This window comes from Halichoerus grypus, chromosome 15 (assembly GCF_964656455.1).
Source record: "Halichoerus grypus chromosome 15, mHalGry1.hap1.1, whole genome shotgun sequence".
Taxonomy (NCBI): Eukaryota; Metazoa; Chordata; class Mammalia; order Carnivora; family Phocidae; genus Halichoerus; species Halichoerus grypus.
Window position 1 is genome coordinate 4,844,893 of NC_135726.1, and position 21,933 is coordinate 4,866,825.

The window sequence follows — 21,933 nt, forward strand, 5'->3', positions numbered from 1 at the left end:
ATATGCTTTTATATAAAGAAGGTCAAAATTACAGAATTTTTTCAGTAGTGGGCTAATCCATCAGCGATGGGAAATATGATAAAGGTTAACACATTTGACACAGCAAAAGAACCGTTAGTTGCTTTAGACGAACAGTTATGAAAGCGTCTTACCACCAGACTATGAGAAGTTCCAAATTTCAACAGCCAGATAAGGAAAGAAGTTGGGATGCATCATCTTTGTGAAAAGTGTAGCCAGATCACTGATGATGATGGAGATGGTGATGATTTTATCATTATTTCTTAGTGGATAGACACAGAAGGTAGTTCATTCTTTCTCAGTGCTCACCTTTCTCTTGGTGTGATTTACCTGTCGATTCGTGCTTATGAACACTTCACACGAACAGGTTAAGGTGCAACATTGAAAAACTCAGAAGTGCTTGGAGATCCTTTAGTTTGTCTGTAGCTGAGCCCAGGGCAAGATCCTGAACGCCCCATGCTACTTCTCCTTAAGCTTTCCCTCCCCTTGGTTGGTTAGGCCGCGAGTGGGTACTTGGGAGGACAAGAATGTACTTTTGCACACCTGAGATATCTAATTAATCTAGTAGGAGTCCCTCATGCACCTGTGCATAAGCCATGGGAGGGAAGGGAGGAAATCCTGGGAAATCCTGGAGAAGATGATCTTGTGCAGGAGACATTTCTAAAGTTTACTATGAATTGAGAATGGTGTTAACGGTTCTTGACAGCTCTTAGAACTAAGAAATAGTAGGTCTGTTTACTTCGGTTTGGATAGATAGTCCTGCCAATGGAGGCTTCAGACTAGAGTTTGTCTGGTTTGACTGCACGATTGTGAGTGGCACCGCGACGTAACAGAAATAACAGAGCCCTGTAGCCAAACCACGTGAGTTCTGGAGGTCACTTACCTTGGGCAAGCTATTTGATTTTCCTGTCAGCTTTCTTTATCTGTAAGGTGGAGAAGATAAGAGTCCTTGCCTCATAGGGTTGTTGTAAGGGGTCAGTGAGTTAACAGGTATACGGGATTTTGTACAGTGTGATGCATAGTAAGCAATCAATACATGTAAACCATTATTATTATTATTAGCATTATTAATGCATATTTTTTTTTACCTTGTTCATACACCCCAGGAGAACTGTAGACTCTTTTCTTCAGAACCAACCCGGAGAGCTTATGTATGGGTCCAGCTGCACTAAACCCAGCATCGAACACAGCCTTGTTAATCATGTTGTACTTGCCACCTATTAAGACCGAGACCCAATGTATTTATTTTGGATGACATGCAATGTGACCTAATTCAAGAATTTGATGGTAAATGGTTATGCCATTTATTAGACTGTTTAGAATCACATTTTGGAAATCTGGGATGTTATCAAAATTTCTAAAAATGGTCCTTGAGAATCAAAGTCTTCTCTGATACCTACCACGGAATTTAACCAGATTTATTTTGCTATCCTGTTCACATTTGCAGGAGTTGGCGGAGAGTCACGGCAGGTACATCTACCTGAAATGATGTTCATTTGGAGGAACTGGCAGTATTGAAGGTAACTTTTTTCTAAATTAGAAAATGTTGGCATGTTTTTGCTAGAACAAGTTATCAGAAATAATTTCTCATATGTAAAATGGAGAGAAAAAGTAATTTTTAATCAACTCAGGTGGTTGATGTATTAATAAAATAGGGAAGATGGTGTGACTGTTCACTCAGTGGAAATAAAATCCTCAGTTTTGTGCTCAGCAATCCAGAAAAGCAACTTCTGGCTCTTACTTACTTTTTTTTTTTTCAATAACTTGGACTAAAATAAAATGCATCGGTAATAATGAAATAATGCTTTGATTCTACTTTTGCTTTCAATAAACAATGTAAATGTGTTTGAGCAAGTTAGAAAACATTCTGCCATTCAGGAAATGCCACCACTTTGGCTTCAAAGAATTGGTCACTTTTTTTTTTTTGAAAGGATTAGAAAGAACTACACAATAGCAGTATCTCTGTCCTGATGAGAACTCTGGAGACAGGGCGCATACTTAAGTAGGGGAAAATTAAGGCATATGTTACTTAATGAAGTCTGCACTTTATTCCTATTTTTCTGTGTTCTAAGCTAAGTTAGGCTGGTGGCTTGATTTGCAAAGTGCAGGAGGGCCTTCTGGCTTGAGGGACATGGAGTCTTGCACTTGTTGACCTGAGTGAATGGCCTACTTGACCCCTGGGTTTCTCCCTAGGGATGGCCCAGGTTCACGAAGGAGGCTGAGCTTTCCGACTGTTAGCCAGCCTATGGGCCAGGCTGCTGAGTTTGTCTGAGTCTATAAAGCCAGAAGAGGAAATCTTGTAGAATGTGAGTGTGCAGGCTTGGACCCCCCACCCCCCACCCCCACGCCTCTGGGCCTGCTCCGTGCATGGGTGGAGAATCAGTCTGTCGTGTTCAGGATGCAACATCTCCTGACTGAGCGACTGGACTTGTTCAAGAGAGATAGACCCATGTTCTGGGACTGCAGACAGATGGTTGTGACCGTGTGCCATGCGGTCATCAACCTGAGGATGATCTTGCTCCTCTGTGAATATAGCCATTGTCTTTGCAGCTGATTGCAAAATGGTCAAATTGTTCATTATGATGGACAAAACGGGTGCACGGTCCCAGCTGTGAGTGGGGGCCTCTGGCTTTACAGACTCCCTCAACTAACAGGAGATGTACGGGGGACCCCAGATGACGAGTCCAAACCGTGAACTTGCACTAAGGCAAGACCTCGCATCGGCAACGTGAGACACAACATAGAAATCAGAGAAGAGCTACTGTCCAGCCGTTTTAACCACCAATACCCATTTATTTTAATGGAAAAAAAAAATCTGCATTCTATATGCTCCAAAAAGACTTACTATTGAAACAAATACAATATATGGAACTCTATCTGCATAATTTCACTACAATAAAGACAACATATGACTCCTACTCCCTACAGAAGGCGAACTGAAATCACAGGTGCAAACAGAGATTGCATAAGAAAGCGTGGGTGCGCGCATGTGCGTGTGATTAAAACCTTTAGTAAGCAACTGCACTGAAATATGCTAAGACACTTACCTTACCCTAGTTTGTGGCCAGCTCTAATAAAAAGCCACAGGCTGTCACTAGTTTTATCTGATAGAAAAATTTGGTGTGAGCTTGGATGGTTCTTTACAATTTATCAACAAGAAGATAATCTTAGTACAAGCACGAACTTTCCTCTTTGACATGCTCACAGAATAAAAATCAATTACTTTTCATACATAATGAACATCTTTTATTTTCAGGTTTGCAAACAACGGTAGTCGAGTCACACAAAAGGGTACTTTTAAAACTACCTGTATTTACTCTATTTTATGCCTGTATATATGAAACAAACGTGTGTGTGCGTGAAGGGATGTCTGTACGTGTGGGTGTGTATGTGTACACACGTGGGCCCTGTCGGCCTCCTCCCACGCGGGTGGGGCCTCCACGATGACGTCTGCAAAGGTCCAGATACTGAGGAGAGACAGATTCTCTGCCATGATCTGCGTCCTCGTAAGAACCGCTGGGACTGGATTCAGGACACCTACAAATGCGGAGGGATGCCCCCGAAAGAATATTTCAGCCCTTTCCTTGGCATTTGATGGTAAAATGTGCTGCTCTGCTCCTCACCACTTTTGCTCGGGATCATGGCATGGGGTGGCAGTGAAAATCGGTTGCAGTCCTTTACTAAAGAGAAAGGACTTGTGTCTCTGCTCTCCCTCTCTGCAGACCTGCCTGGCAGGCGGAGGCGGCACGGAGACCGCCCGGGGCGCTGGAGACGCGTCAGCTCTGGGGTCTGTACGGTGGGTGCCTCGCTCGATGCCGAGGCCCTGGAGGGGACAGCTGCGTAGCTTCTGTCCCTGCTTGTGTAACCTCTCAAGGAAGAATGACATATCAAAACTAAACTCCTTCTGTAGCGTTTCTCTCTATAAATACTGTGTATATACACATACAGATACTCACACATATACAAATACGAACCCACAGACAAAGCTGCATGTGTGGAGTGCTGACTAGCGACATGGCAACGCATCAGAAAATGTAGTCACTGTCTCTGCTCCCAGAAGGTCAAGTTATATGCTGTGATCTTTAAACATTCAGGGAAATTCAGAAGATTCCATTAATTAAAGGAGAAATGGTGAAGTACGGACCCAGTGAAGTCGCAAAGAAAACAATAATCTGAAACAATTGAGGCCTAGGTGTGAAGTTTGAGAGCTGTAAACTGCAATCTTCAGATTTGGATTTTTTTTTTTTTTCCTTTTTCCTGTTGCTAGGGAAACTTGGTAGTCAAGCTTCAGATATCAGGAGTTCTCACAGACCTGAATGGGAAAGATTGAGAGTTAAGTCAAGGAAGAGCACAACTTGATTCAAAGCGTTTTAGCTAAGCACTAGATAAATGGCTGACGTGGTGTAATAAACACATTTATAACACGGCACTACCTGGGGGAAATTTTTTTTTTTCCTTTGGCGTAACATTTGAAGCGAGCGTGAATAGTTCTGCCGGTTTATGTCTTAAACAGCTGGATTGGTCTGAAAACGCTCATGCCAAACGCCTCATCTCAGACCCACAGGGTCGACTGCCTCTGTGACCCTGAACTCTGTCCCTTGCACAGTAGCCCAGAACTCGTCCATTTTAGGGACAGGTTGACTTGGTAGCTGAGAGACTGATTGTCATCCCAGATACTATTTTTTGGTCACAGGGAAGAGCAAGAGAGCTACTGGTCGTTCTTCAGACAGGGCGTATGAGTTTCCTCCGGCTGCTATAACAAATGGCCTCGAACTGAGTGGCTTGAAATAACAAAATGTATTCTCTTAGCATTCTGGAGGCTGGAAGTCCAAAAATGAGTCCTACGGGGGCTAGAATCGAGGTGTTGGCAGAGCTGTGTTCCTTTTGGGGGCTCCAGTGGGGAAGCCGCTTCCGTGCCTCTTGCAGCTTCCGGAAGCTGCCTGCATTTGTCTCATGACCCCTTCCTCCACCTTGATGGCCTGGACTGTCTTGTCCAAGATTATTGAGGTCACCCAAACTGTGTTTATTCTCTAAGATGTACACCAGCCCGGGGTCTCCCCTCTGCCGGATAATAGCATGAGCAGGAATAGCTCGGTTCTCTGATGCTTTTGCTTAATGATGATTATATCTTGGCTTTATACAGGGAAATGGTACTACTAAAACTTGTGTTATAATCAAAGAAATAAACATGCGTAAAGGTCAACCTACTACGTAAGTGTAGTTCATTCTGGAATGAACCGATGGCTAGAATATAATGGATTAACTTTGTAAAGCTTGGGCCTTTTCTTTCAAAACCTGCTGAGGGGCGGATCAGTGTGACAAACTCACCCACCTACTCTGTACCCCTTTGGCTTTTAGAGGTTAATCCTCTCACTTATCTGCTTGGAAAATTTAAAGCAGCTTCTCTAAATCAGATAAAAAAGTCTTTTTAATGTGACTCAAGTGTAAGCAACATGATACTGGTTAAGGCTAAAGGTGATTCCTTTGCAGTTAGGAGTCTCCAGGACGCATTTAATTTCTTTTTTCCAGCTGACTTTTTCACTGTCCTGGCCACCATTATCGTAAACTCTGGTTACTTGGGCTGCATTGCTGGTGTCCTGCCACATTCACCCATATCTGAAGAAAGACTTGAATATATTCAATGGCATCATGAATTTTATTTAAAAATATCCTCCATCTGTTTTGTTTCTTAAATTCCACATATGAATGAAATCATGTAATACTTCTCTTTATCTGACTGCCTTATTTTGCTTAGTGCCATCCTTTAGTTCCTTACCTTCTACTTCCATCCATGTCGTTGCAAATGGCAGGATTTCATTCTTTTTGATGGCTGAGTAGTATTCCATTGTCTATACATACCACATCTTCTTTATCCATTTATCTGTCAATGGACATTTGGGCTCTTTCCATAGTTTGGCCATTGTGGACATTACTGCTATAAACATTGGGGTGCAGGTGTCCCTTCGGATCACTATGTTTGTACCATTTGGGTAAATACTTAATTGTGCAATTGCTGGGTCGTATTTGTAACTTTTTGAGGAACCTCCATACTGTTTTCCAGAGTGGCTGCACCAGTTTGCATTCCCACCAACATTGTAAGAGGGCTCTTTTTTCTCCACATCCTCGCCAACATCTGTTGTTTCCTGAGTTGTTAATTTTAGCCATTCTGACTGGTGTGAGGGGGTATCTCATTGTGGTTTTGATTTGTATTCCCAGTGATGAGTGATGTTGAGCATCTTTTCATGTGTCCGATGGTCATCCGGATGTCTTCTTTGGAGAAATGTCTGTTCACGTCTTCTCCCCATTTCTTGACTGGATTTTTTGCTTTTTGGCTGTTGAGTTTGATAAGTTCTTTGTAATTTTGGATACTATCTGATAAGACATTTGCATATATCTTCTCCCATTCTATAGGTTGCCTTTTAGTTTTGCTGACTGTTTCCTTGCTGTGCAAAAGCTTTTTATCTTGATGAAGTCCCAATAGTTCATTTTTGCTTTTGTTTCTCTTGCCTTTGGAGACATGTCTAAATCCTTAAGGAATTTCTGCAAATGTGCACTGATAGGAATGTAACCTCTGCCCATCTGTAAATTATACCAGCATTTCTAAATATGTCACCCAAGAAGTGATTCGGGGAAGTGCGAAAAAGTGAATCTTCATCTCAGACCTCTCCTCTCCCAGCATTGATCCATACCCTCAAGGCTACTTGGCCACAGTTCTCTTTGAGTCATGACAGCCTCTGAAGGGCTACTCATAATTCGGGCTTTGGTTTCATGACCACGCTGCCTCCCTCAACCTTGAGAACCCACATCCTCCCTAGGAGGTAACCACGTTACATCAAGACCCACACATCTCCCCTCATCTCTTCTCTGACCCCCAGCCCAATGTTCCTGATCAGGACATGGTTTTCTAATAGAAGGCTGAAGCAGATATCAACGGAGAGCAGATGCTTGGCAGGACCTGTCAGGCTCCTCTCCCTGGTTCCCCAAGCATACCTTAGGTTCTACATCACTGCCATGGAACTGGGACCTTTCCTAAATTCATAATAGCTGATGTCAAAACATTTCCTCTCAAAAGCATGGGCAGTGCCCCACAAGGACATGCACATGGATGTTCATGGCAGCATTATTCATACAATCCCCAAACTGGAAAACAACTCAAATATCCATCAACTGGTGAGTGCATTTTTTAAAATGTGGTATATCCATACAGTGAAATACTACTCAATAATAAAAAAAAACTACTGATAGGGGCGCCTGGGTGGCTCAGTCGTTAAGCGTCTGCCTTTGGCTCAGGTCATGATCCTGGGATCGAGCCCCTCATCGGGCTCCCTGCTTGGCGGGAAGCCTGCTTCTCCTTCACCCACTCCCCCTGCTTGTGTTCCCTCTCTCACTGTGTCTCTCTCTGTCAAATAAATAAATAAAATCTTTAAAAAAACTGTATATATAAAAAAGCAAAAACAAAAAAACTACTGATACATGCCTCAACATGAATGAACCTCGAAAGCATTATGCTAAGTGATAGACATCCGATGAAAAGGACTACATATTTTATGATGCCATTCAAATCAAATGTCCTGGCAAGGAATAACTATAGACAGAAAGATCAGAAATTGCCCAGGGCTGGGATAGGGGCAAGGTCTGATTGTAAAGGGGCACAAGGTAACTTTATACAGTAATGGAAATGTCTTAAAACTAGATTCTGGTGTTATAGAATGCTATACATTTACCAGAATCAGTATAGTAGATAAATTAATGAGAGCAGGTAAATTTTATGTTATGTAAATTATACCTCAATAAAGCTGCTAAAAAACATTTTCCAGTGTGGTGTTAATAACTTAAAATAATAATTTTGGTCACTGAGGAAAAAAAATTGACTGAATAAAACCCACTAAATTAAAAAAGTCTCCAGTCCCTGTTTAAGTCAATTCAGACTGTAACATAAGTGATCCTACCTCTGAGGGCTATTGACTTGATTACATGAGATAGTCTATATAATTTACATAAAGCTCTTAGCTTTGCATGTACGTGGCACTTAGAAGCCCTAGGAGGTCAACTGTCATTATCCATGCAGTTGCACTCCTTCAAGGGGCCATAGCTTCTGTGTAAAGCACAACACAGGGCCATCTGCAGGCAGAGGGCAGCCTGCTCCACCTGGGTTGGGTGCTTCCCAGGCCCTGTCTCTGCCCAGAACACATTTCACAATAAAAAGGAACAAAATATTGATACACTCAACGACATGGACTGTATGATTCCATGTATAGAAAATTCTAGAAAGGCAAGCAGGTAATCAGACAAGGCAGACCAATGAGGGTCTGGATTCAGGGGAGGGGATCAATAGCAAAGGCACACAAGGAAACTGTACCTTGGTATTTGGTGTGGCTACACAGTTGTGTACATTTACCAAAATGCATCCAACGGTACCCTTAGAAATGGGTGAATTCTATGTCCAAATAATGCCTTCACAAAAAGCATTAGAATTAAAAGTATTTTCAGTGGCTGTTTTGCTCATCTTGGTCACGTCTTTAAACTTTTTCATTGTGATTGAGGTTACAGTTCAATTCTCCCTCCTCGCCAATGTAGAGACATGTAATTTTGGTACTTGTTAATATGGTTCACCTGACACGTCTTTTTATGTTCTTGATATTGCTGATTGATTAAGCCTAAAACAATGTTCAAAAAGGTTTCAGGATGATATTCTTTCCTGGAGCTGCCTGAGTCACACCACACAGAGCCCTACAAACCCCCCGCCCCAACACAGCCTAAGAGAGATACCAGCCCTTCACTGAGAGGGTCTTAGGGCGAGCACAGCACAGCTCTTCAGTGTCAGCAACACATACCTTCAACAACAAAACTGGCAGTAAAATTAATTCCATTTACATTTTTTATTACGTCCAATGTCATTAGTTTTATTCCCTTTAGTTGTAGCTGTCAGAGAAGGAGATGCAGACCCCTCAGTTCTAGGCTGTCATAACCAGCTGAAATGTTTTTACTACTTTCTCCCACGAGGAGGCAGTCTAAGGGTGAATGCTGGCCTCACCGCTTGCCCAGCTTGGGACCTCTCTGAGCATCAGTTTTCTCATCTATAAAGTGGGATAAAATCTCCTGGCCAATGAAGAAAATAAAAAAAGCCATGGGACATTAGGGTATTTGGTTCATGCTAGTCTACCTGGATCTCAGTGTTATTTGAAGGGAGGAGAAAACATCCCCCCCATGTTGTATGGTGTGATCGCTGTAGTTTTACGAGCAAGGCTTCAAAGAAGGGGTTCGCACACATGATTCTGACGTTACCTACAGGTGGCCTTACTTACCTACAGGGGGACAGCTCTGTGTTCCTAGCAAGGGATGGCTCCTTTTGTGAGAACAAGAAGCACATTTGATATCTCAACCATAGTATGCACACATCTGTCTTTTCTCGATGATACTATTTTGAGTATAAAATGAACGTAAGTTCTTTAAGAGTTACCAGGCGATTCTGCCCTGGATTAGTTGTGATCCTGGTGATCAGGTGAGAGAGAGAAGTGGGCAATCTTTGGGAATCTGCTCACTACTGACCTCTGTAGGCCACGGGTCTCCAAAGTAGGGGGCACAGGAAAAACCCTGGTTGAGGAGAGGAAAATGCTGCTCCATTATTTATATTCCCCTTAATCTACACAATTAGGTTAAGTCTTACTAATATTTAATATATGGATTGCTAGTGGCAGACATGCGTATTATTATAAAAAATATTGTATAAATATGCACAGACACTGGGTCCGTGTGCTGGAGGCCAGTGTCACCTGGGATGTGGGTTCCACAGGTCGGATGGGCCCAGAAATCTGTATTTCAACAAGCAGAGGTAGGAAGTCTCCATCCTATTAAAATAGGTAAAAATTACAACCTTCTCCCAGCACTGGGGAGGAGTGATTGCATCCTTTGAAAGGAAAGGAGGGTTAAAAGAGGAGACTACAGAGCAGATTTTTTAGCTTCTTTCACAAACACATGTAGGCAGAGGGATTCAGGTGCGTGGAGCTGTACGCACAGGCTCCAAATTCGGACACAGAGTCCACCAAGCCAGGGAAGGGCTGGAAATAATCCACAAGGGAAATATGGGGTGACAGGTAGCTCTGACATCAGAACAGACTGTCCTCATAGGACAGGGAGAAAAGATTTATCCCCCCAGTGAACAATGTGGTTCAGTTCTATTCTTTTAGTTGCCCCCCACCATTTCACTGAGTGATGTTTAGAAACTTTTTAAATGGGTCGGTGCCATCCAGGAGAGAATTATGCTGTTAAAACAGCCACCGGGAAATGGCCGCAGATGGTTCCTGGGCTGTTCTGGGTCTGAAGGAGAGGTTTCCTAACTCTCCCAAGCAGAGAAGGGCGTGCCATTGAACCTGCCTCCTTCACCCTTATCCTTCAAACAGACGGGATGGGAGGACCACAGCAGGGAACATCAGGTAGTTCTCAGGTAGCAGCTATGATGTGCCGGATCTCTCCACCCTTCCTGGTTCTCTCAAGAACAAAAGGAATTCTGTTTTCTCAGGAAGGCTTTAATTTCTCCTCCCAACTGGGCACAGTGCTTAAAGTGGTGTCCATGACCCAGAAGCCACTCCCACTTTTATTTTCTTCTTCTTCTTCTTCTTTTTGGTGGTATCCCCATCTCCATCTCCTGGATCGCCCAACTCTCTAGAGCAGCTTTGGCCTTCTTATCCTTCTTCTTCCTCTTTTCCTTCTTCACTCTCTCACTGCCGCTTCGGGGCTTTTACCACTTTGGCCACCACCTCTCTCTCTCTCTATTTATTTGAGAGAGAGAGAGAGAGCATGCATGTGTGAGCCAGGGGAGAGAGAGAGGTGGGGGAGAGAGAGAGAGAGAGAGAGAGAGAGAGAGAAGCAGACTCCCTGCTGAGTGCAGAGCCCAACGCGGGGCTCAGTCTCACAACCCCAGAGATCATGATCTGAGCCGAATTCGAGAGTCAGATATTCAGCCGACTGAGCCATGAGGCGCCCCTCTCTTTGTGGTCACTGTGGTCCACATATTCCTGCATCCTGGTGGCAGGCGTGCTGTTTGTGGCCTTGCCATGCTGACCCAGAAGGCCCTGCTTGATCATCAGCGTCTTCTGACTTCCCTTGGACTTAAACCCCACTTCTGAGGGTAAGTGTGTCTCTCCATGATTCCTCTCTTGATCTTGGCTACCATACCCTGGTCCCAGGTAGAGATCACTGCTGTGGTCATTAATACAACAGCCACGCAGACTGCTTCCCCTTTGGTGGTGATGACCACCATCTCCTGAGTGACTTTGATGCCATCCTCAAACCGAAGAACCCCTAGAAGCATGATCTTTGCCCCATAGCAGATTGTGGTCACTGCACTGTCTTCCATCACCAGCCACTGATGAGAAGGCAGCAGCTTTTCCAAGGGTGAACAGCTTGCCGTGGATAAGCCTCATCCCTGTGGCTGTCATGCAATCGCTGGGCATTGAGCACATCGGGCATTGCCACCAGATGGTCCTTTCCACTCATTACCCCAGAATGAACCCTCTGAAGTTCCTGCATCTGACCACCCACTCCCAATAATGAAGTAAGGTGCACACACAGCATCTGAATATAGGTTCCGGCCTCACAGCTCCAGATTCCTAGTCTTCTTTCAGGATCATACTCGACTATCTTGCTCTTGTATATGGTCCGCACTCAGAGTTGCCTCTTTCCTGCAGCAATAAGTGGGGGTCCCTAGAATAAGTCACCTGTCAGGGTTCCTAGGGCACCACAAAGTTGAGTGCTCCCTTCAAGAGCACTGTGTAGCCGGACAATTCCCACATACTCTTTGCATAAACTCTGTTGGGATTTCAACAAGTGAGTGGCTTGTTCTATGCACACGATTAAACAAGCCACTCCCATTGGGATCCAGAATACCACTGCATCCTGTCTTCTACACCCAAAGTATCCACTGGATCCAGGCTACCACCTCATGGGCAGAGGGGCTGGAGGTGCTTGTCAAGATGAATGAAAGCTGTCCTAATATAGTCCCCGGTCTCCCACTTCAGAGGATTTGAACCACAAGGAAGAGGCGTGTAGTGTGTTGTCCTCACATTTAGCTTATTAAAGTCCTGGAGCAACAGGGGCCACTGAGATGTGTCCATCTGAGCCACCTCGGACTCACGTGTGATAAGAAATTCTTCAGTGTATTGTATGTATGCTACATCTTCTTCTGGTGATGACTTCCGCTCCTTTTTCTTCTTACATTTCTTTGGCAAACTAAATACTTCCTCGTCCACCATGTTCAGGAAGTCTCCATTTCAAAAACTCACTGGCAGTCCAGAGTAGCAAAGTGTCATTGAGAGTCAGGCTTTGATGTTGTGATAACTGGGTTTATGGAGGCTAATGTGTGAGTGGCCACTCAATTACCATCTCTTTCTCTGTGTACACACACGTTTGTGTGCCCGTGCGCACGCACACACACACACACGGACACATGCACGACACACTTTTTTCTTTACAGTCACACAAGAAGTACAGCCCTCTAGTTTACCCAGGCTCTGTTCTGTGTGAGTTCCAGTGACTCCTAGAAACCACATCTAGTGCTGGGCTTGCTGTCTGTCCAGCACTGACTTGAGAAGCTGGTGGAAAACAGATTCCAGATGTTTACTGCAATAGAATTGATCAGAGAAGGACATTGTAAATAATCCTGATGTGTCTGTTGACTGGGGAATACACTGCACAGTGTTCATATGACAGATTCTCTGTATCAGTTAAAATGAAAGGACTGGGGCAGGGGTAACCTACAGCTGTCGGGCTAGAGTGTGTTTGTGCGGCTCTTGAGCTCAGAATGGTTTCCCATGTTTAAAGAGTGGGGAAAAACAAAAGAGAGAAACAACAACAAAAGAGCAATAAAAAGGAATATGTGACAAAGCTGATGTGGTCCACAGAGCCCAAAATATTTGCTGCCCAGCCCTTTCTGGTAAAAGTTTGCCAACCCCCAAATTAGAAGAACATAGAAGAACCTTGGAAATGCAATGTGGGGAGGAAGAAAAGCAAGTTACAGAACATCATGCTCAGGATAACATGAATTACATAAAGTTTTATAAGCTGCACAAAATAGAACTATAAGTGGTATGTGTGCGTGTGTGTGTGTGTGTGTGTGTAGTAAACATATAAAATAACAAGTGGGGGCACCTGGATGGCTCAGTCGGTTAAGCATCTGCTTTGGGCTCAGGTCATGATCTCAGCAGCCTAAGATAAAACCCCGAGTCGGGCTCCCTGCTCAGCGCAGAGTCTTCTCCATCTGCCCCTCCCCCTTACGCATGTGTGTACACACAATCTCTCTCAAATAAATAAATAAAAATGTTTAAAAAATAAAAAAACAAAATAACATCTGGAACACTCTAAGTCATTATAGTATTTTCTCTGGGGAGAAAGAATAGGAAATGAAACTAGGGAGAAAAATATAGGGGATTTCACCTTTATCTGTAATAGTTTATTTCTTGAAAAGAAAGGAAAAAGAAAGAAAAAAAGAAGAAAGAAAAAGAAAAGAAAGGGAAGAGTATATTTTCTTTCATCTATCCTTTCTTCTTTCCATTTATCCATCCATCTATCATTATCTATCCATCCATCCAACCATCCATCCATCCATCTATCCATTCTATCCATCCATCCACCCATCCATCCTTCTATCTGTCCATCCATCCGTCCTTCTATCCATCCATCCATCCTTCCATCTATCCATTTGTCCTTCCATCCCATTCATCCATCCAAAGAGACACTTCTCATTGTAAGATGTTCTCCTTAGCTCTGCCCCAGGATGCTGGCCCAGCACAGAGCTTTATACACAGTAAATGTCTGAGGTTGGAATGTGTGACTTCCTGTTGACCCCACTTACCACTGTCACCGGGAAGTCATAACTTCTGTTCCCTTTTTTCCCCAATCAGCAATTTCTCAAGTTCCCAATTCACACTTACACTGATAACCTTCTCAAAATATAAATACGAAAGCCCAAGAAGATGGGAATGGCATTACCTACATGTACGTAATTGCTAAGGTTAACGTTGGGCTAGTACTCCATGCATAGGAAATATCTGATACACATATCTATTCATTTTATGCTCACTGTATATTACTCAGCATAACAATTCATTTGTTTAAAATTACGCTTCATTATATTACAGCCATTACTACCAGTCAGCGGGAAAAAAAAAGCATGAATTATGCATTTATCTCTTTTCCTACAGCCCAGCCTCCCTCCGTGAATTCTCACGACTGTTCTTAAAAAGGCAGAGTACCTACTTTAACCTTGCTGAAGATTCTTCTGCACAATGCAGAGAGAAATAAGGCCCTGGTAGACCAGTTCCCTAACGTGGCATGTTCTTATTAGCCTAAATTTGGTGTCATCAGCAGGGCATTTTCTCGTTACCTGGTCTGTGGGTTGCCCTGAATGTCTTTGCACAATTCCCCAGACTGGCTGGCGGGGGGACGTGAAGACGCCTTCCAACAGTAGTTGGAACACTTTTACACAAAACACTATTATACAGACATAAACCAAGAATGAACGCTTCCTCGGGAATGAATTTTTTGGAAAGCTCTGTGGAAAACAGGGGCTCGGGGGAAGTTAGGTGTTCGCGCTTGTGCATGCGCTGGAGCTGGGTTACTTACAAGCCAAACTGAAGAGGGACATGAGCAGGACTGAGGTCACGCTGAAGTGCAGGGCCCCCGCCGCGTTGCAGTCCACTTTGGAGTTCTTGCAGGAGCACACTTGTACCCTGAGGTCAGTGATGTTCGTCATGGGTGGTTTCCCTGAATCTGTCACCATGATGGGCAGGTGGTAGTTGGCTTTGTTCAGGTTTTGAAGAAGGCTTACCAGGGCGTGCGTATCTGGGGGAGATAAGGAGGACTTTCGTGAGAGAGGGTTAGACTTTCCCAAATAAAAGGGTGAGGTTTTGGCGATGAAAACCACACCAATCAGGCTTTGCGTGTTGGTTTGTAACCACGGGCATGTTTAAATTCCTTAAAAATTCAAATTCATCTCCTCAGTTGTGCTAACCACACCTCAAGTGTCCAGCAACCACGTGTGGCTGGTGGCTGTGGCATCCGATGGTGCCGGATAGAACATTCCATGGCCAAGGAGTCCTGTGGTTCAGTGCTGTGATAATCTATTTCAAGGGGACCCACTTTTGTGAAGGTGACTGCCTACTAAGAACTCCTCCCTGCAGATTTATTACACCGATAAAACTATCTTTGCCAAGATCACATTTGACATCCGGAAAAACTGACTTAAAAACCCATTTTCCCATCGTCACAGTGTGCACCTTAACTATATACAATTTTTATTTGTTAACTACACGTCAATGAAGGTGGAAAAAAGTAAAAAAGAGAAAAAAATGAAATGATCAGCTGAGAGCATTTTTATTTAAGAATCCAAATTCAAATAATCAAAATAAATTTTTAGACCAAAAGGAAAAAAAAAACCAACCACTCCAAAACCATCCACTCACTCTAAACATGGACACGACCCCTGGATGTGGCCATGGGGACAGGTTCCATAGCCTACAGCTTTATTGGTCCTCAGCCACAGCTCTGGATCTGGGTGGGAATGTGACACACCACCCCAGCAGGGGCACTGAGATTTCGGCCCCTGTTTGCTGGGAGTGTGTGCTGTGAGCCTGGCCTTGGGCAGCGTGCAAAAGTGGCCACCCCACCTGGACCCGGTGTTTAGCCTTGGGCTATTCTCTTTTCAGTAACTCAGATGACTAGTGATTTTTTTTTTTTTTAGAGAGAGAGAGAGAGAGGGAGCCCATGAGTGGGGGAAGGGGCAGAGGGAGAAGGAGCATCTCAAGCAGACTCCACACTGAATGTGGAGCCTGACGCGGGGTTCAGCCTCACACCCCTGAGATCATGACCCGAGCCCAACTGACTGAGCCACCCAGGTGCCACCCCCCCTTTTTTTTTGACTCTCCCCTTTCTGGGCATGAACAGTGCTAGGTATTAAAAAAAATACCAAAACTGGGACCAGGAAAAGAACTGAAAAGTCAGCTGTCTCTTAAATAAAACCATGAGGAAAACAGAGCAATAACATGAAAACAGAAACAGATGAAGTGTCAGCCAGACCAGAAGGAGAAGCAGCAGAAATAACCAACGTGTGTAGTCACCGCAGTTGCGTGACGGGTTAATGCAAGGAACAATCTTCCCATCTCACTCGTGTGGACGAGAAACTTGAGTAAGAAAGTTCCAGCTGGGACTCTCTGGAGAGAGCCGGTGGTGGTTATTCCAATCCGCTGTAGCCACAAAAACTAGCAAAGGAAGCGTGCTAACCCCTCAGACAAGAGGAGGGCTGTTTTAATTAAAAGTAATCAGCATAACAGAACTCATTCTTTAAAAAGCAATAAAATAGACAAACAGGCAAATGGAATCAATAACAAGAGGAAGGCTCTAGTAAAATGAGATATGAGATAAGGCCATTCAATACATATGAGATTTTTTAATAGAAAATTTTATGTACAATTGTACAACCCATTTTCAAGACTTAATGAAATTAGTAATTCCCAATCCCTCTCGAAAATTCTACTGCTGGTGGATGAGGAGGATACCCTGGCTGGGTCAGTTGCGGGGGAAGTTCACTGCTGGAGAGAGTGTGCGTCCAGTGCGTGGGTTCTGGTTTTTTACTTTATTGCAAAACAAGGTGAACTTCATAGTGAGTTCACATTTGCCACAGGGAGGGAAGCACGTGCTTGTGGATACAGGGATGCTGCCGAATTGAGCACGTATGGAAAATGTCAGGCCGAGTTTTGAATTCCACCTTCCCACATGAAAAGACTGGTAGAAAGGGACATGGCTTGCAAGTCTCATAGGTCAGGGACAGGACAGATGCACGACGATATCACGGTTGAACATCAAAGCCACAGTTGTTGCAAAGATAAAGCTAATTTTGAGGAAGTCTCCCACGTAAAGTGCAAGGTGGAGGTTAGAGGCTAAGACTCTACAAAGATTGTTCTACCAGCGTAGGATGGAGAGTATAGGATGCCGAGTATGGAGTGTACGATAGAGGATGGAGAGTACAGGATGCATAGTACACAGTGTAGGATGGAGAGCATAGGATGCAGAGCATGGAGGAAAGGAGAGAGGAGGAGGGAGGAACAGTGTGAAAAGGAAGACAAGCCAGGGAAACGAGGCTTCAAAGCCAGAGGAACAGCCACAGAACGTGTAACCCGACTTACTATTGATCTTGGAGACCTTCCAGACTTTATCGGGAACAGCTTGTTTGTGGATCTCAAATTTGAAAGGGTCTGTATTTGGGTGAAGATCCTTATCTGATGCTCCCAAAATCACGACGCTGAGGTTTTTGGCATCATCACAGACTTCAGCGACTGTGGGGTAAATGAAGGGGGCGTTGTCGTTCACGTCCTCCAGAGTGATCAGCAAAGTTCCGGTCCCAGTAGCGGGAGGGTTGCCTATGGGGAAGGAGGGAGAGGTTAGCACGCAGCTGGGCCCAGGCCAGAGCAATCTGCCACAGTGCTTTCCTCCAGGGCCCGTGACACCTTTATTATCGCTAATAGGGTTCGAACAGGACTGACCGAATAGCTTACATATTTGTATCAAGTGTAGTGGCCCTTTCTCATATATAGAACTTTTAATTTAAATTCTTTAGCCTTTACCTAACTTAGAATGCGAAGCTTCTAGCACACAAGCCATCCTAACACGCTGAAAGCAAAGAATGGATATAATAAATAGGACCTTTTCTTGCTTAGCGGATGAAACCTTTTATCTAAATAGCCAGGTATTCACAGGTGTTGATGGTACAGGGAGGATGGAGGCCCCATGAGAGAAGACTGGGTTTTGTATGTGTGAGAAAGCTCTGTCTAACTGGGTAGATGACTGCAGAGAGAGAGCGAGCTAATCCAGGTTTTGAAGACTCAGAGTGAGTTTATTCACCTTTCCCTAAATTTATTTTTAATCATCTAGACATCAGAGGTTTTCTCTGGGGACCAAGCACTCATTAACAGTTCCTAATTTCTGTGAGAAAAGTCAGATCCAAATTCACAGGCCACAGATCGCAAGCGTACAGATTTGCCCTATTCCAAAAAGGATTTGGTGCACCTCTCAAATCCGGTACTCTAATTTTATGCCTAACCTAAGGTCTGGCTCCATTTTATTTTTCCTATCCTCATGTGCACTTCCAAGCCCAATTTTATTTCACCTCACACACTATTTCTTGAAACGCGCATCAAGTTTCAAGTTGAGTTCTCAATCACATGGGGGTTCGCAGGGTAGTGAGTATTTGAGCTCCGGGTGCATGTGTCCAGTGCAAGACAAGGCGAGGTCTGACAGATTCTGCAGGTGAAGACATGGCGAGTCCTTTTCAGATTCAGGCTGGTTAATCCGTCCTGACCTAGACAGTAAAAGGGCGAGCAGGCAGAGGTGGTCCTTGTGCAGGTGACACTAAGCACACGGGGCCAGGTATCTGCAGCCCTGTTGCTGAGGGGCCACTTGGAAGCTGCTTCCCAGCACTTTTGGGCCCCTCGCAGGGCCAGGCAGGAAGCCTCATCCCTCATCGGCCCAGAAGGACGTGAGAAGCTGTCCGGTGACAGCCTCCCGGGGGGACCCAGGGAGGCCAGTGGGAAATGGACCATCGCAGCTCCTACAAGTCTCCTGTGCCTACTGTGCTGGGAGGATCATGAGACATCTGCCGACACTCAGACTGGCTATGGCTCAAGCCTTCTCTCCCGGTCTACGTGGTGTAGGCAGTGTCACCTGGCGCCATCATGGGCTGTTAGAGTGCATGGGAGGAGCAAGCAGACAAGCCCTGAGATGTCTGGGAGAGCTTGGGGCCTGACTTTCACAACCAGCTGCTGGTACTGAGTCTCCAGACCACATGAAGTCACCGGAGGTTTTTCAGAGAGGCAGTGGGCCAATCTGATCTGATTTTTACAAACACACGTGGTATTGGCAGGAGATGTTGGACAATGGAGGCAGGCAGACCAGCAACAGATTGAGGCATGATGTGAGCAGTTTGAATAAGAAAGAAATGTCTTATCTTGGTTATCAGGCACTTGGATGAGGCTGCGGGGGGGGGGGGGCGGGGGAACCCCCCCCAAACAGAAAGTAGTGGGGAGTGGAAAGACATGAGTTCAGCTCCGACTGTGCTAACAGCCCCTCAGATTCAGTGCACCCGTCTAGAAGCACGCCGAGCTTAAGAGACTTGCCGGCACTGGGTAGTGACTGAGGACCTGTCCGCATAGATGCTTTGAAAGGGTCCTAGCCAATCAGGTTACCCAACGTGATAGGGCAGAAGGGCAGGGGGGTGGGGGCCTAGGAAACCCCAGAGTTGAAAGAGCAGCTGGTGGTTTGCAGAAGACAGAGGGGACGCAAATTGGAAGAGGGGGCAATGAACAGCCGTGAAATGCGTCGTGATGCCCCACAGGATAAGGGGTAAAGAGAAGCCATGTGATTTTGCAAGGAGAAGGGGACTGGTGACTTCTTTAGGAGAGGGGTCCACTGATGGGGGAATAAACCAGCTTGAAGGTAGTTGAGCAGTGAGTCATGAAGAAGTGAGAATAGACATTTTTTAGCAGGGCTGGTGGAACTTGAAATATATCAACACCCAATGACAGTTTCAGAGTAAACATTCCAATAAATATCTGCTAACGTCGAAACACCACCATCATTCATCAGCAGAAGGATGGCTATTTCTAATGGTGGCCCGTCATCAACTTTTGTTGGAGCAAGAACTCAAAAGAAATGCATAATTACTTTGAGGTTGGTTTTTCACTGTCAGCTTTAGTCATTTGGTTGAATTTCTTTACTGAAAAATTATTTTTCCTTTTTTTTATTGAATAATTGAATATCTCTGAGGAATCCATTATATTTTTTTGCTCTGAATATATTATGAAGTGCCGTCACTTGGTAGAATGGATGAAAAGGCATTATGAGTATTTGAAATATGGCCGTAAGGATCGGTCTTTCGTGAACTTAATTATACTACTGTCTTCGTTTCCCCGTGTGCTATTCCCAGGCCAGGCTGGTGATGTCTTCTTCTGAAATCAAGGAAAATGAGCTTGTTTTTTTCACGGATAAGGTGAAGACCGGACTCTCAAACTCCTCAGGAAAATAGTCTCTCCCAGTTTACATCACAGGATGGAGAAAAAAATCACCATCCAAAATTCAGATGCAATTCAAAATATGACTCTTCACAAGCCCATTTGGCTCTAATGGTTCCAGCGGCCCAGGAAATATTGGAACTTCTGGGTTTCATGACACACAGAACCAAAGCATGATTGAAACTGGGCCCTCCCTCGTGGATTTTCTATTTCAATAGGGACAAAGCCTCAATTTGAGCAAAACTCCTAGGATATGGAGCTAGAATTTTGATTTCTCCTCCTTGCAGCTCCCTCAGAGGAGCCCATGGGCCACGTTCTCAGGGGAGCTGCTTACGGATCAGAGGATGTCCATCCTCCAAATGAGTGGAGGGATTTGCCTGTGGATGCACGGGCTTCTGTCTTCATAGGTTAGGAGAAGGAAGGGCCCTGGAGAGAGGAACCATGCCTGGCAGTCGGTTTTGAATGGAATGGGAGGTGGGTTCCCCTTGGGGAATTTGATGAAGGTCATGATCTTGCTTCCGGAGAAACACACCTACCTCCATACTGAAGGCAATGCAGACCCTGTAAGTAGGGCTGAATACTTGCTGTTCAGGCAGCTGGCCTGGGACACCTTTGTTCATAGGTATTTTCTTTTATTTGATCTTTTTTTTTTTCTTTCTTTTATTTGATCTTATTCAGAATCCTGACCAAACAGGATTTCCACTTTAGCCAGAAAATACTGAGATTTTTCTGATAGGATCCATCACTCAGATGTTTTAAACATATATATACTTTATATCTTGTTAGTCAGAGACACAACTGAAAACATAGTGTAATCCTAATTAAAAATATATAATTAGAAGTAGAAAAAGATTAGGAAGAAATATACCAAAGCCTAAATGATGATTATCTCTCCAGGTAATTAACATTAAAATAATAAGTTTTTTTTTTGTAAATTTTCTTTACAATAACCATGACCATTATAATAATCAGAAACAGAAATATAAATTCAAAAGTTATACAGGGATTTAAAAATATTTCACCGATTCTCCTTTCTTTTTTCTCACTCTTTTATTTGTTTTTATGATGAATTTATATTTGGTAAATTTACAGGGGTGTGCTTATCACCACCACCTAATTTTAGAACCTTTCTTCCATCACCCCAAAGAAAGAAACCCCGGGCCCATTTGTACTAACTCTCCATACCTACTTCTACCTCTAGGCCACCACTGATATACTTCCTTTCTCTACAGATTTGTGTTTTCTGGACATTTCTATAAATGAAATCATAGAGTACGTGGCCTTTCGTGTCTGGCTTCTTTCACTTGGCATCATGTTTTTGAGGTTCATCCATGCTGTTGTGTGAATCACTTCCTTCCTTTTTATGGCTGAATGATACTGCATTCCAGGGCCAGACCATGTTTTGATGGACATATGGGTGGCTTCCACTTTTTGTCTGATAGGAATAATGCTGCTGTGAACATCTGCATGGAAGGGACCATGTCTTCACATGTTGCAAAGCTCCAAATGCATGTTCTCAAGAGAGTCGCCTCAGAGGAGTAGGGTCCCTGGTCTCACCACTGTTGGATGGGCTGGCTTCGTATGCACAGAGCATTAGGATCTGAGCAAGAACTTTCAGAGCTAGCTCTGCAAAATACAGGGAAGCAGGAGATTTTTCTAATCACTGGTCCCACACTGGTCTCCCTGAGCTGGGTCTAGAGGCATGCAGCATGGGTCCTACCTTGGGAATCATGAGTGCAAGTGGTTTTATATGGGGAATAGGAAAGTGAGTTGGCCTACATGAAGAATAAAATGCAGGAAAAGGGGTGGTGTGGGTGGGAAGCAGGAAGCTCATTCCTGAGCCCCATGGGCTCTGAGC

General features: G+C 44.3%; 1 protein-coding gene and 1 pseudogene across 3 annotated transcripts in view; both read right to left on the reverse strand.

Annotated features, from left to right (window-relative positions):
• Positions 1-2,786: 2,786 nt before the first annotated feature.
• CDH13 (cadherin 13) overlaps positions 2,787-21,933 on the reverse strand; it is a 1,400,946-nt gene continuing 1,381,799 nt past the window's right edge. For all 3 annotated transcript variants that reach the window (XM_078063200.1, XM_078063199.1, XM_078063201.1), the window contains 3 exons: positions 17,196-17,429; positions 14,638-14,856; positions 2,787-4,330 (listed from right to left, as the gene is read on the reverse strand). In XM_078063200.1, the coding sequence (XP_077919326.1) occupies positions 4,323-4,330; positions 14,638-14,856; positions 17,196-17,429 (461 nt within the window). In that variant the 3' untranslated portion in view covers positions 2,787-4,322. The remainder of the gene's footprint in view (positions 4,331-14,637; positions 14,857-17,195; positions 17,430-21,933) is intronic.
• Positions 10,457-12,269, reverse strand: LOC144380223 (H/ACA ribonucleoprotein complex subunit DKC1-like; annotated as a pseudogene).